Source organism: Bipolaris zeicola (assembly GCF_000523435.1).
Source record: "Bipolaris zeicola 26-R-13 unplaced genomic scaffold scaffold_90, whole genome shotgun sequence".
Lineage (NCBI taxonomy): Eukaryota > Fungi > Ascomycota > Dothideomycetes > Pleosporales > Pleosporaceae > Bipolaris > Bipolaris zeicola.
In genome coordinates, this window is record NW_006912139.1 from 27,482 (window position 1) to 39,510 (window position 12,029).

Below are 12,029 nucleotides of genomic sequence, written 5' to 3' on the forward strand. Positions count from 1 at the left end.
GGACGTGTCTGGCGTCAATGATGCCATTCCCCTACACTGGCCACTGCAGAATGGCGGGCGGCCAGTGTGTGCAGATTGTAGAGTAACCAATGCACACATACACGGACACCACAGTGACGACACCCTCACCACGCCCGCCGCTGTAGGCTTTACTTTTTGCGGCAGGCAACACATGGTCAACACGTCGAGGCTAACAAGTGCAACATACCCGTCTGCCCGCTGGCCCTGCGTCATGGCAATGCAGCAATCGCAGTGAATGAGAGAGACCATGCATGCTAACCAGCCACCGCCCAGCGCAGGAGGCTGCAGAGATGGGACTCTACAGAAAAATCGAACAAGGAAAATAGTCGTGTGCGTTTGTCGTCCTCACCCGACCTAAACACACATACTACATACGTATGTCGTCCTTGGGCTCGCCTTGGGGTTGGCTGGTCAGCTTAGCGCTACCAATACCCCTCGCGTCGCCATGGTGATTCTCGCGAGGGTCAACACAGGGTTCACCGCCAGCACACCCTGGCCCACATCCCCAACATCCGGCGCTGCTCCATAGCCTGCATGTTTGAGTAGCCTGCCATTCTTCTGAAACCACTCTAGATAGCATTCGCTTTCTTGTATTTACTACAAACTGTCGCAATTACCCCTCGCTGAAGTCGTGCACACACATCCACCATGGGTGCAACGGCGACGGAGCCGCCCTCGGTCTCCCTCTCGTGTATGTATACCTGACTGCAGTCTGCACACTAACCAGCTAACATTGCCAGTCGCCAACAATTTCTGGGGCAAAGATGACGCCGGCGTCGGTCCCATGCTCGACCGCATGCATGCGGCCAAAGTCACAAACGACGAACTCAAACACTTTTACGCCGCGCGAGCATCAATTGAAGAAGACTATGCACGAAAACTCCTGAACTTATCGCGAAAGCCACTTGGATCTTGCGAAACTGGCACCCTTCGACTGTCGTGCGATGTCATCCGAGCCGAGGTCGAATCCATGGGAAAGGCGCATCAGAATGTAGCCCACCAGATGAAGACAGAGCTAGAAGAGCCTCTCGCAGCCTTCGCTGGTGGAATGAAGGAGCGGAGAAAGATTGTGCAGAATGGCATTGAGAAGCTGCTCAAGCTGAAAATGCAGCAGACATCGACCATGAACAAGGCACGCGACAAGTACGAGCAAGACTGTCTCAAGATCAAGGGCTTCCTAGCGCAAGCGCACATGGTCATGGGACAAGAAGAGCGCAAGAACAAGGCCAAGCTGGAGAAGACACAGATCAACCTAGCCACAACGAGCGCCGACTACGAGGCCGCAGTCAAGGTGCTTGAAGAAACCACCGGCCGGTGGAACCGCGACTGGAAAGCTGCGTGCGACAAATTCCAAGATCTTGAAGAAGAGCGCATCGACTACACCAAGAGCAGCTTGTGGAATTTCGCAAACATCGCCTCGACCGTATGTGTCAGCGACGATGCTTCCTGCGAGAAAATCCGACTGTCGCTTGAGGACTGCGACGTAGAAAAGGACATTACCGGCTTCATCAAAGAGTCTGGAACTGGCCAGGAAATTCCAGATGCGCCCAAGTTCATCAACTTTTGCAAGGGCGACGCAGAGACTTCTTCACAAGTCTCCGAGGACGAGAACTACTCAGTCGCACAATTCGCCAGGACATTGAATCCGGCATATCGCGCTTCATCGCCAGCGCCTTCCAACTTTGACTCGCATCACGATCCAAATAACCCATTGGCTCGAGAGATGGGTCTCCAAAGGGACACACGTCCAATCTTACCTGACGACATTGATGCTCTACCCCTTCAACCTGTAGATAGCCGACGTCAGTCAATGGACAGATCGCGCCAGTCAGTAGACCGGTCTCGCCAGTCGATAGATATGCCTCGCCAGTCAGTGGATCGATCTCGCCAATCCGTCGACAGGTCCCGTCAGTCAGTAGATATGTCTCGGCAGGCGGCCGAGTCACCACAACCATACATGGACGAACCGCAACAATATGTTGAATCTCCACGACAACATATCGACTCGCCACGGCAACGCGCAGAGCAACCGCGACAATCACGGCAATATGTTGAACAGCAAAGACAATACATTGAGCAGTCACAGCAGCATGTGGAGCCGCTAAGGCGATATACAGAGTCACCGAGGCTGCAGTATGCCGAACCACCAAGACAGCAGTATACCGAGCCCCCGAGACAGCAGTATGTAGAGCCACCAAAGCCACAATATACGGAACCGTCTAGACAGCAGTATGTCGAGTCACCCGAACCACAATATGTGGAACCACCATATGAGGAACCACCTCAGCAGCAATATGTCGAGCCACCCGAGCCACAGTACACAGAGCCACCGAGAGAGCAATACGTAGAGCCGCCTAAACCTCAATACGTAGAGCCGCCCAAACCTCAATATGTGGAGCCGCCCAAACCTCAATATGTGGAGCCGCCCAAACAGCAATATGTAGAGCCTCCCAAACCGCAATATACAGAACCGCAGAAACCACAATATACAGAACCACCAAAACAGCAGCAGATTGAGCCTCTACGAAAACGCGCAGACACACTGAGACAACGTGTAGAGTCACCACAGCCGATGCAATCTCCCCAAGCAACACGGGGAGTACAGCCAGACTCTCGACTCATCCAAGCACAAGAGCAGGCACGTCAACAGTATCAGCAAACTCCGGTACCCCTCAACGACTACCCGGCAGATGGGATGACTCAATTCTGCCGCATCGGTGCGCCAACTGATCGAAACTCAATTCCAAGTCCAGTGCGTCCTGCTAGTAGGAGTTCGCAGAGTGACTGTTCAAATCCCAATTCTTTCTCGAGTGTCGAGCCACCCAGTGGCTCTTGTTCACCTGGTAAGCCGATGGCTGCGCCATCGATCTCTGAACCTAGCCCAATTGAAGAGGGTTCAGTGCAGAAGAAGAGAGGGTTCTTCAACAGCCCATTTGCGAGGAGAAAGAGCAAGCATGAGATCGAGCCTCCAGCTCTTGCGCCCAGCACCCGGAAAACATGGACACCTCCCTCGCGGCGGAATACCGAAGAGAATAATAGCCTAACAAAGAGCTTTGTTATCAGGCCTACTCGGGCTATTGAGAGCAAGCCACCTTCTCCCGGTCCAGAACCAACTGATCCACGGGCAAACTTCCAGCTCAACGTTGGTAACAATGTATTTGACGTTGCTTCACCGGACAAGAAGAAGCAGGAACCAGAGACTGATGCGCAGGAAGAACTTGATCCCATTGCGCAGGCTCTTGAAGAGCTGAGGGGCGTTACCAAGCAGACTTCAGTCCGTCAGCCTGAAGAGCGCAAACAAGCTGCTGTACGCCAGACTGCAGATCGCTATCACGGTCTTGCCACACCGGCACCTCCTGCTACTCCTGCTGTCGGTTCAAAGCTGGCTGGCAGCGTACCTACACCACTTTCTAGTGCCAGCATCACTGCGGCAAAAAGGGGCACGCCTCCGCCCTCATACGAGCAGCCGCCCATGTCCCGTCTGGGCGCCCCTAAGCCAGCACATACAGCTCGCCAGATGCAAAAGACCACACAAATGTATGTGAATCAAAAGGTGAATATGTTCAATGGGGGCGATGCGGCTCGCCCTCCAAGCCGGAGCCCAACAAAGCAGGAGGCTCCCCGTACTGCTGCGGCTGCTGCTACTACTCCGCAGGCTGCCTCCCCACGAACTGCCTCTCCAGCACCTGCACGTGCTGTCAGTCCACGACCAACTCTGCAAACGGCAAAACAAACTCCGACCCAGAATTCCTACCGAACCACTCCAACGCAGCAACAACCTCAATCGCCGTCAACCTATCAGCCAGTGCAGCGACAGTCGACAATTCCCTCACAGCCTGCGCAAAGACCACCATCTCAAGCATCTCAGCGTCCGCTACGTCAACAAGCAGCTGCTCAGCCAGTACCTCGGCCCGCATCCAGACAACAATCACAGCAGCAGAAACCATCACCAGCTGCCCAGCCAGTACCACGGCCTGCATCTAGACAGCAGGCACAGCCGCAGGCAACGCCACCAGCTGCTCAGCAGGCATCACGGCCCATGTCTAGACAGCAGACACAGCAGCAACCACCAGCTTCTCCCGCAGCTTCAAACAATCGAACGGAGTCGCCAAATCCCTATGCTCCATCTAGTGCCGGAGGCAGACCGCGGGCTCAGACGGGCAGTGCTTCGGCTCAGGCTTATGGTACACCTATGGGGCGTAACACATTCACGTCTTCGCGTGGTCAATCACCGGCTGTCAACAACACACAACCTGCTGCATCACCCAAGCCTCTGCAGCAGAAACCTGTCCAACAACAGCAGGCCCCGCAGCCAAAGCCTGTACAACAGCAGCCTTCACCGCAAAAGCCTGTCCAGCAAGTACCACGACCCGCATCTAGACAGCAGGCGCAGCAACCTCAACCACAAAAACCGGTTCAGCAACAGCAACCTCCACAACCGAAGCCTGCTCCGCAAGCGTCCCGACCTGCATCCAGACAGCAAGCACAGCCGCCTCCAGCACAAAAGCCTGTTCAGCAACCACCTCCTCAGCAGCAGCCTCCCCCACAACAGAAGCCTGCTCCGCAAGCATCACGACCTGCTTCCAGACAACAGGCACAGCCGCCTCCCCAACAGCAGCAACCACCTCCTCAGCAACCCCCTCAACCAGCTTTTGCACAGGCCCAATCCCGTCCACAATCCCGCGCAGCCGCATCTTCCAGAGCAGCAAGCCCCAACCCTCAATTCCGTCAATCCTTTGATCGGCCTGGTAGCTCTCTAGGTAGCGAAATGGCTCTGGCCCTTTCCACCGCGGGTAGCGAGCGCGGCGACGGCAGCGTCTACGGCGGAAGCCAGTACGGAGGAAGTGTGCGCGGCAGAGCCAATACCGCCCGCCCGCAGAGTTCGTACATGGGCAGCGAATTTGGGTTCAATGGTGGATCCGGAAGCTCTGTGAGAGCGGAGTCGAGAGTGCGCAGTAAGAGTCTTGCTGAGCCTAAGAACTATAACAGTCAGGGACGATTGATTTTGAATTATTGTAAGTTTTTCTTTTCTTTTCTTTTGGAGGAGGGGCAAGTTGTAGAATGCGGCATTAGGGATTTTTTGACTAACGATAACACAGCTCGTGCCATGTACTCGTACGCAGCCCAGATCCCAGAGGAACTCGGATTCCAAAAGGGAGATATCCTTGCCGTGCTCCGTCTGCAGGATGATGGATGGTGGGAGGCTGAAGCAGTGGGCAAGCAGGGTCGACCAGGTCTTGTGCCGTCCAACTACCTCCAGCCCTGCTAGATGAATGGGATTTGAAATGTTTTTGGAAGAAGAGGAATAAGGTGAGATTTAATGATTGTGTTGGTTCTTGCTTGATCTTGCTTTCTTGTATTCAGCGGGCTTTTGATTTACAACATACCCACTCTCGTTCTTGCAAGCACATGTTTGGCGTTTTAAGGGGCATTATTTAATTTGACGAAGCGATGGGCATACGGGCACATATGTAGCGAACGAAATTGTACGTGATTTAAACGCTCAAACACATTGAAGTTTTGTTCTGATTCGGGTATCTAAATCTGATTGAAGTAACGCCTAAATTGATGCTTGATGTAATGGCAAAAATGACTCTCCATACGCGCCATTGCCCATGCTTTTTCTCCATGGAGTCCCCGTTATCTTAAAGCGGTTACTCATACGTATTCTCATACGGATCAGCATCATCGATATCGTCATCCTCGCCGTTATCAAAGTACTGTTCAGCATTGTAATCGTCGTCCGACTCCTCCGAGTCGGTAGAAGCAGCAGACCAGTTATCTTCTTCGTCCACGGCATCCGGCTTATCCTCGTCTGCATCCTCTTCGTCCTCATCGGCGTCTTCGTCGCCTTCTTCTTCGGCGCGGGCTTCGGCTTCGTTGGTGCGCAGCTGCTCGGATCGGATGAGGCGCTCGATTTGGGATTCGGCGTTTACTTTGGTGACGCCGAGGGTGCGGCGCTTTTTGGTGGCGGTGCCGTCGGTGCGGGTGCCGTCTACGTCGAGGGTTGGGCGGAGCTCGGCGGGGAAGAGGTCGACGACTGTGGTTTTTGTCAGGTTCTGTGGGTACAGGTATGGTGGTCTACGCGATCTACTCACCGTATGGGCGGGCGTCCAGCTTGGGTAGTCTTCTCCGCACTTTTAGGTACTTGGCAGAGTACGTCTGATTGCCGGTGAAAGGGTCGAAAAGCGAAGCCTCGGTGGGCGCGGGCTCGTTGGCTTTCCTCTTGAGGCCGTTCTTCATGCCGTCGTTAAGGATGGTATAGAAGGGGCCCTCGTGGATACGGTCGCGCACCGCGAGGTGGTGTCGGACCATATCGAGCTCATCGTTTGTCGGTGGAGGCGCCTGGGGAGGAGGTGCTTCCTGTTTATGTCTCAGTGAGTGGTCCAAAGGCGTGCTACGGGCGCATGATGTGAAGATAGGCAACGCGATGCGCCAAGCCCATCGTGCTCACTTGAATTGCGCAGAGTCAAGTAGATACATCAGAATAGGGTGAGCTCACGGGAAAACGCTCAGCAGGGCCTTTTTGGATGTCGAGGCCAGTCAGATCCCAGTTGAGCTCTGTGCCTGCGATGGTAACTGTTCCTCGTGCGGGATTGAAGGCTCCGCGCGCACCACCACGCCCTCCGCCTCTTCCTCCTCTTGCTGCTGGCGGCATGTTGTCTCTAAGCCTGCGCGACCCGTGTGCTGGTTCCGCCGCGATCAAGGCCAAGGGCGATGTCGTCAAGTTAAGAGTTGGGCAAAGTTGCCGAGTCAGAAATTATTTGGGTGCAGCTCGAGCCGCGGTCTGCTAGGGCTGAGAGTGGGGTCCCATCTGCATCCACCCACCTATCACCCCGCCACACGCCGCCCCTCACCCATCCAAGGCTACAGGGAACGCGTGCATTCGACCTAAGACGCGAAATCACATGAGCTGGAGCTAGAACATTCCTTTACAGCTTATTCTATCAGCCGTACTCCAGACTAGTAGCAAGACCGAGGTCATTACCATTCCAACTTGAGCCCTTGTCCTCTCTACTGTACCGTCTATCCCACTGGAGCTCAACCATGGCCACACCAACAGCAGTCCTCAGTGAGCTCTCGGACCATCTGCAAAAGGTCGATCAAGATCCTACCTGTCCGTTGGATACAGACCTGCTCGAACGATGCGAGCTCTCCACAAACACTCCGGAATATAGGAGCCATGGCTGGAAGGACACTAGATCGCTTTTCCTGCAAATAGCCGCCTTGTTACCCAAACTTCAGCAAGATCCGTCGCCACTCGTACATTTCATCGTCAAGTTAGCTGGGCCATACCGTTTTGAGGACATCAAAGATATCGACTTTGAGATTGGCCTCGATCTTCAGGCTACTCCATTCCACAGCCTTCTGCTCACACTGCTCGAGAAGGCCACCGCAAGTAGCACAGATGCCCAGACCCTGGCCAACCGTCCATCAGTCATATTAGCCACAGTCCGTCTGTGGCTGTGTACGCAAGATGAGGGAGTTGCGACGCAAGCCGAAGACCTTCTCACTTCATTACTCGAAGTATCAAAGAACGAGCCTGTAGCCATTGATGGCAAGTCTTCACTACATACATATGGCACTGGCCCTATGTGGCGACGGCTTTTCAGCGACCGCGACATCAGTTCGCTATACTATCACTATACATCCCTGAAACAGCTCACTTCACCTCCACCTCCGCTTCTGAGCAAGCGGGACAAGACCATCTCCCAAGCTAGGCTTCTATCATGGCTGCCTCGCGTTGCTGCTATGGACTGGAATGCTGTAGTCTCTTCATATGGTCTCCCTGTCGAGCAAGAAGTCGGTTTAAAAGAAAACCAAGGCTTACTCCACTACGCCGCATTGAAAATGGTCAATACGGAAGACGACATACTCATGCACATGTCAATAATCCAGTTCTATAGCGTACTTATCACAAAGGTTCAGACAAGACCTCATCTCTCCCACTATGACTCAAGCCTCTCCTTGGACTTCCTAAAACAGGAAGGCATTCACAAGCACCTGGTCGACTTCCATACTTCAGAAAATCCCGGTGTGGACCATTCCTTCCTGAGCAATCGGACAGCACAGTACATCAGCGACTACGCTTCATGTTACCCTGAGAACTTTGAGAGTAGCAGCGAGATGCCAATTATTCGCGACTACGTCCATCGAAATATCCGCAAGTGCGAGGCAAGCAATCTGAACATCATCGCTGCAATGCCGAGATCAACACTGATTCCACGGGGAGCCTCTGGGCCAGCTTGGGACGACTGTATCATTTTAGACATGCCAATTACCAGGACAAACCAAGATGCTTTGAAAACATTAGCAGCCGTCTTCCATGGTCCACCGAAAGAAGAAGTCACATTCCCACAGACCGAAGCCCTAGGTTCCGATAGCAAGCGTACACAGACCGAAGCCATATATGCGCGTCTCCTGACTGCCCTTTTCTGGAGCAAGAAACCGACCATGTTCGCTGACTTGACAACTCACATGGAAACTATTGCTATGAAGGAAAATGCCCTGGCTGCTCTGACGCTCGTGGGTGCCCTCATCACGGCTTCATGGTCTACCGAACCCCTCCCAGACGTTCCCGTAAACGATCCAACATATGCCCGTCTTAACTCCTTCCCAAAGTCCGGCATCGATCTAATCCTCGATCCCAGCATCAGCGGCGGAGTATTCCCTTCTCTGTTGAAACCAGCTACGACCTTTTCCAACCTCGTCGGCGGTCGTGGTGATGCTGAGAATGCGGCCTACATCGTTGCAACTGCAAAGTTTGAGGTCTTGAAGACGCTAGGAAGGAAGCTCGAACAAAATGGTGATAGACAGGACGTGCTTACCATGGTTAGGAGGAGGGTAGGCGAGGGTGTTTGGGGTAACAACTCCAATGCAGGAAGCAGAATTGGGACACTGGAGTTGTAATGGGTCACTTTTGCACAGGAAATTTCTCATTATCACGTCTCCAAGTCGAGTACGGCTTACAAGGACTGACACCAAGGAACACTGAGTACATTCCGCTGTGAACGATATGATTGTAAAGATATTGAAGAGAAGAAAAAAAGATGATTACCCCAACTGGTGAGCCCCTCTACATCTACGACTTTTCTTGTTATGAATATCTTTCACAGTCAATTCAAGTCAAAGGCCCAACAAAAAACAAGAGAAGGAAAAAAGAAACTGGGGTATCTAGACGGATCTAGACGAATGCTGATGAGAGTGGGACTTGAACCCACGCCACTTTCGTGACCAGGAATATAATGTTAAGATAACCTTAACCTGGCGCCATAACCAACTCGGCCATCTCACCATTTGATTGGTTGTTCGATGAGTATTTATGAATTTTCATAATCTATCACCGTGAAAAACAGAGCAAAACGAAAGGAATCAACAGATTCGTCTGAGAATATCATATGGACACAAGGATTGTATGTTGGCGAAGTGCGGGAAGCTAGAGAATTTTTTGGCGAGTGGGGCCTGGGACTAGTAATGAAAAAATGGTAACGTGAACAACGGCTCAACTGCATCGTGGTGGAGGGAATACGAAATAAATTCTTGTGATGAACCGCTTGGTTTAAAATCATTATGATTGTTTATTTTTAAACATTAAATTATCGATTATGTAGTAAATGCCATTATAGATGCAAGGTGTATGGCACCGAAGTCAAGAGGGCGTGAATCTATGACTTAGGGAACAGACAAACAGACGTGACCTATTACATTAGAAATACGTTCTCGAGTGACAAAATAATGGCCCGAGATTCGTCGCAGGGCACTAGAGTACGCTGCGCATATTAAAAAGCAACCGACGAACCAATACCGTTGTGCTTGGTTAAGTTCAATAAAACGTCGGTATTCACCACGCACAGCGTTGATTGGCATAGTTCCACTCTAACGCGCTCATAATACCGTAATAATGCGCTACAGCGCCCAGAACGACAGCGATGTGGAAAATTTGGTGCGACGCGCCGCAAACGTCGTATCGCTTTGGTTTCCAGGATTCTGGGAAATGAGCCTACAGATGCAAGTTAGTATAAAAAAGCAATCAAGTCAATACCAACGTCAGTCGAAGACTTACTGCATAAAACCCAACTCCGACGAGGATCAAAACGCCCTCGAGGAAGTAGTAGCGTAAGCCAGATTGCTGGTCGAGCTGGGAGTAAGGGAAAAGACTAGCAGCATGGATAATCGGCGCAAAGGCAGATAACCCCATAGCAACAAACGTCGACAGGCGTAAATACTTCCACTTTGGGTCCTGCAAACCCGGACTAAGAACAATGGTCGCAGTCAGAATTCCCAGCGTAATAATCTATTACCCCAAAAAAAGTCAACATCAACTCCTTACGTAGCAAATTCCAATCTCATCAACAAAGCGGGCTAGGAAGAACTCACCATACTCCAATAAATCTTCTGCAGCCGGGGCTCACAATAAAACGCAAAATAAATCCCGGGGATAAACGACCCTATAATCTGCACGACAATACCCACAAAATCGAGTCGTACCCAGAGCTGCGCAAACGCACGTGAGTGGCATATCAGCGTATGATACGCCGCCGACGTGCCAAAGCAAATGACACACGTGCTGAGAAACACGCGGAACATGACTTCATCCTTCCACGTCGCGTGCGGAAACTGTTCCGCAAAAGAGGTGCTGAAGGAGTGGCTGAAGAGGAGACTGAGGGCCGCGGGGAGCAGGTGCGAGTAGATGTTGATTGTTTCGTTGTGGAGATAAGTAAGACTTTGGAGGCAGAGGCGCGTGGATTTTGTGATGGGGCGGTATGCGGTTTGGATGTAAGAGTTGTGAGCGTACCAAGTGGGGAGATCGGTACTTTGATGCAGTTTCGGGATGGTAAAAGGGAAGAATGGTTTCGAGGGTTTTGCGTCCTGGTGGGATGTCATGATTAATAAAAAGTGTCGTTTATTGTTGTCGCGGTTCTGCGGGTATAAGAGAGACTGTTGTTGTTGTTGTTGTCTACAAAAGGGGTAAATTATTAAAGATTATTGTAAAAGTTTGACTGGAGGTTCCGATCAAAGGCACTGTAAAAATGTCGTGCGAATTAGTAAAATGCGCAGGACATTAATCTCGTTATGCCTGGTGTGGAGGCGGGAAAGGAATGAGGTGAGAACTCAAAAGCGTGGGATTCAAGCTTTCCTTGCGGATGACCCCGGCTATATGCGATCGAGTCGAAGCGGGTCAATTTCGGAACTAGGATCGAGAGGCGATCCCCGGGGCAGGGTCAATATAGTTATGAGCAATAGCGCAAGGGCCTCGGAATCTCAAATGTCTATCACTCGATTGCACGTGGAGAGCGACTGCAACAATGTGCATGTAGTATATGGCTTACGCTTGGATTTCGCGGTTTTTGTTTTGAGTCCGCTGCATACCTACTACCACTAGTACTACGCACGTTGCAGTGGTGTGTTCTACTAAGTTTCATCAGAACTACAATTAATCTCGTCTCGATTTTGTAGATAGTGAAAGCCTGCAAACCTTAAATTTGTCTAGTCGTAGATGTGCATCTCAAAGTGTAAGGAAAGTTGCATGATAGCAAGACACCTAGTCAGGGCGGTTTGCAACGCAGCAACATCTGCAGATTCCCGCCTTCCGTTTTCCATCTTCCAATTCACAATAATAACTCTTCCCACACTCAAATAGTCGCATGCCTAAAGAAACGTGCTCGTATCATTGGCGGCTAACTCTTAGTAAGTACCACTTTACTAAGAATTGACATAAAACAAGATGGCCCATAGGCCATGATGTTGCAAGGCATTCGCGTTCGCTTCGCAAGCTTGTGGTAGCATCTGTTTAGGAGCGGCGGTTCTAGCCTAGTCGCAGAGCGCAGCCGGCTAACCCGATGTTGCAAGGCATTCGCGTTCGCTTCGCAAGCTTGTGGTAGTATCTGTTTAGGAGCGGCGGTTCTAGCCTAGTCGCAGAGCGCAGCCGGCTAACCCGATTCTCCCCACCATGGTAGGTTGTGTGTGGTGCGCTAGACGGCTAGGTCGAGCTGCATCGGCAGGCTGTT

At 51.8% G+C, this 12,029-nt stretch overlaps 4 protein-coding genes across 4 annotated transcripts; 2 read left to right on the forward strand and 2 right to left on the reverse strand.

The window, feature by feature from the left end:
• Nucleotides 1–669: 669 nt before the first annotated feature.
• COCCADRAFT_98140 (uncharacterized protein) lies at nt 670–5,290 on the forward strand (the record flags this gene model as incomplete). The annotated part of the gene is made up of 5 exons (XM_007714838.1): nt 670–712; nt 762–2,461; nt 2,531–4,372; nt 4,640–5,036; nt 5,121–5,290. The coding sequence occupies 5 exons, from the start codon at nt 670–672 to the stop codon at nt 5,288–5,290; spliced, it is 4,152 nt and encodes a 1,383-aa protein (XP_007713028.1).
• A 385-nt stretch (nt 5,291–5,675) lies between these two features.
• Nucleotides 5,676–6,679, reverse strand: COCCADRAFT_5657 (uncharacterized protein; the record flags this gene model as incomplete). The annotated part of the gene is made up of 3 exons (XM_007714814.1): nt 5,676–6,061; nt 6,120–6,384; nt 6,524–6,679. 3 exons carry the CDS (start codon nt 6,677–6,679, stop codon nt 5,676–5,678), a joined length of 807 nt encoding a protein of 268 aa, XP_007713004.1.
• Nucleotides 6,680–7,068: 389 nt separating this feature from the next.
• COCCADRAFT_98139 (uncharacterized protein) lies at nt 7,069–8,931 on the forward strand (the record flags this gene model as incomplete). Its single annotated transcript, XM_007714839.1, has 1 exon — nt 7,069–8,931. The coding sequence occupies one exon, from the start codon at nt 7,069–7,071 to the stop codon at nt 8,929–8,931; it is 1,863 nt and encodes a 620-aa protein (XP_007713029.1).
• A 931-nt stretch (nt 8,932–9,862) lies between these two features.
• Nucleotides 9,863–10,905, reverse strand: COCCADRAFT_37421 (uncharacterized protein; the record flags this gene model as incomplete). Its single annotated transcript, XM_007714840.1, has 3 exons — nt 9,863–10,021; nt 10,085–10,315; nt 10,399–10,905. The coding sequence occupies 3 exons, from the start codon at nt 10,903–10,905 to the stop codon at nt 9,863–9,865; spliced, it is 897 nt and encodes a 298-aa protein (XP_007713030.1).
• Nucleotides 10,906–12,029: the final 1,124 nt, after the last annotated feature.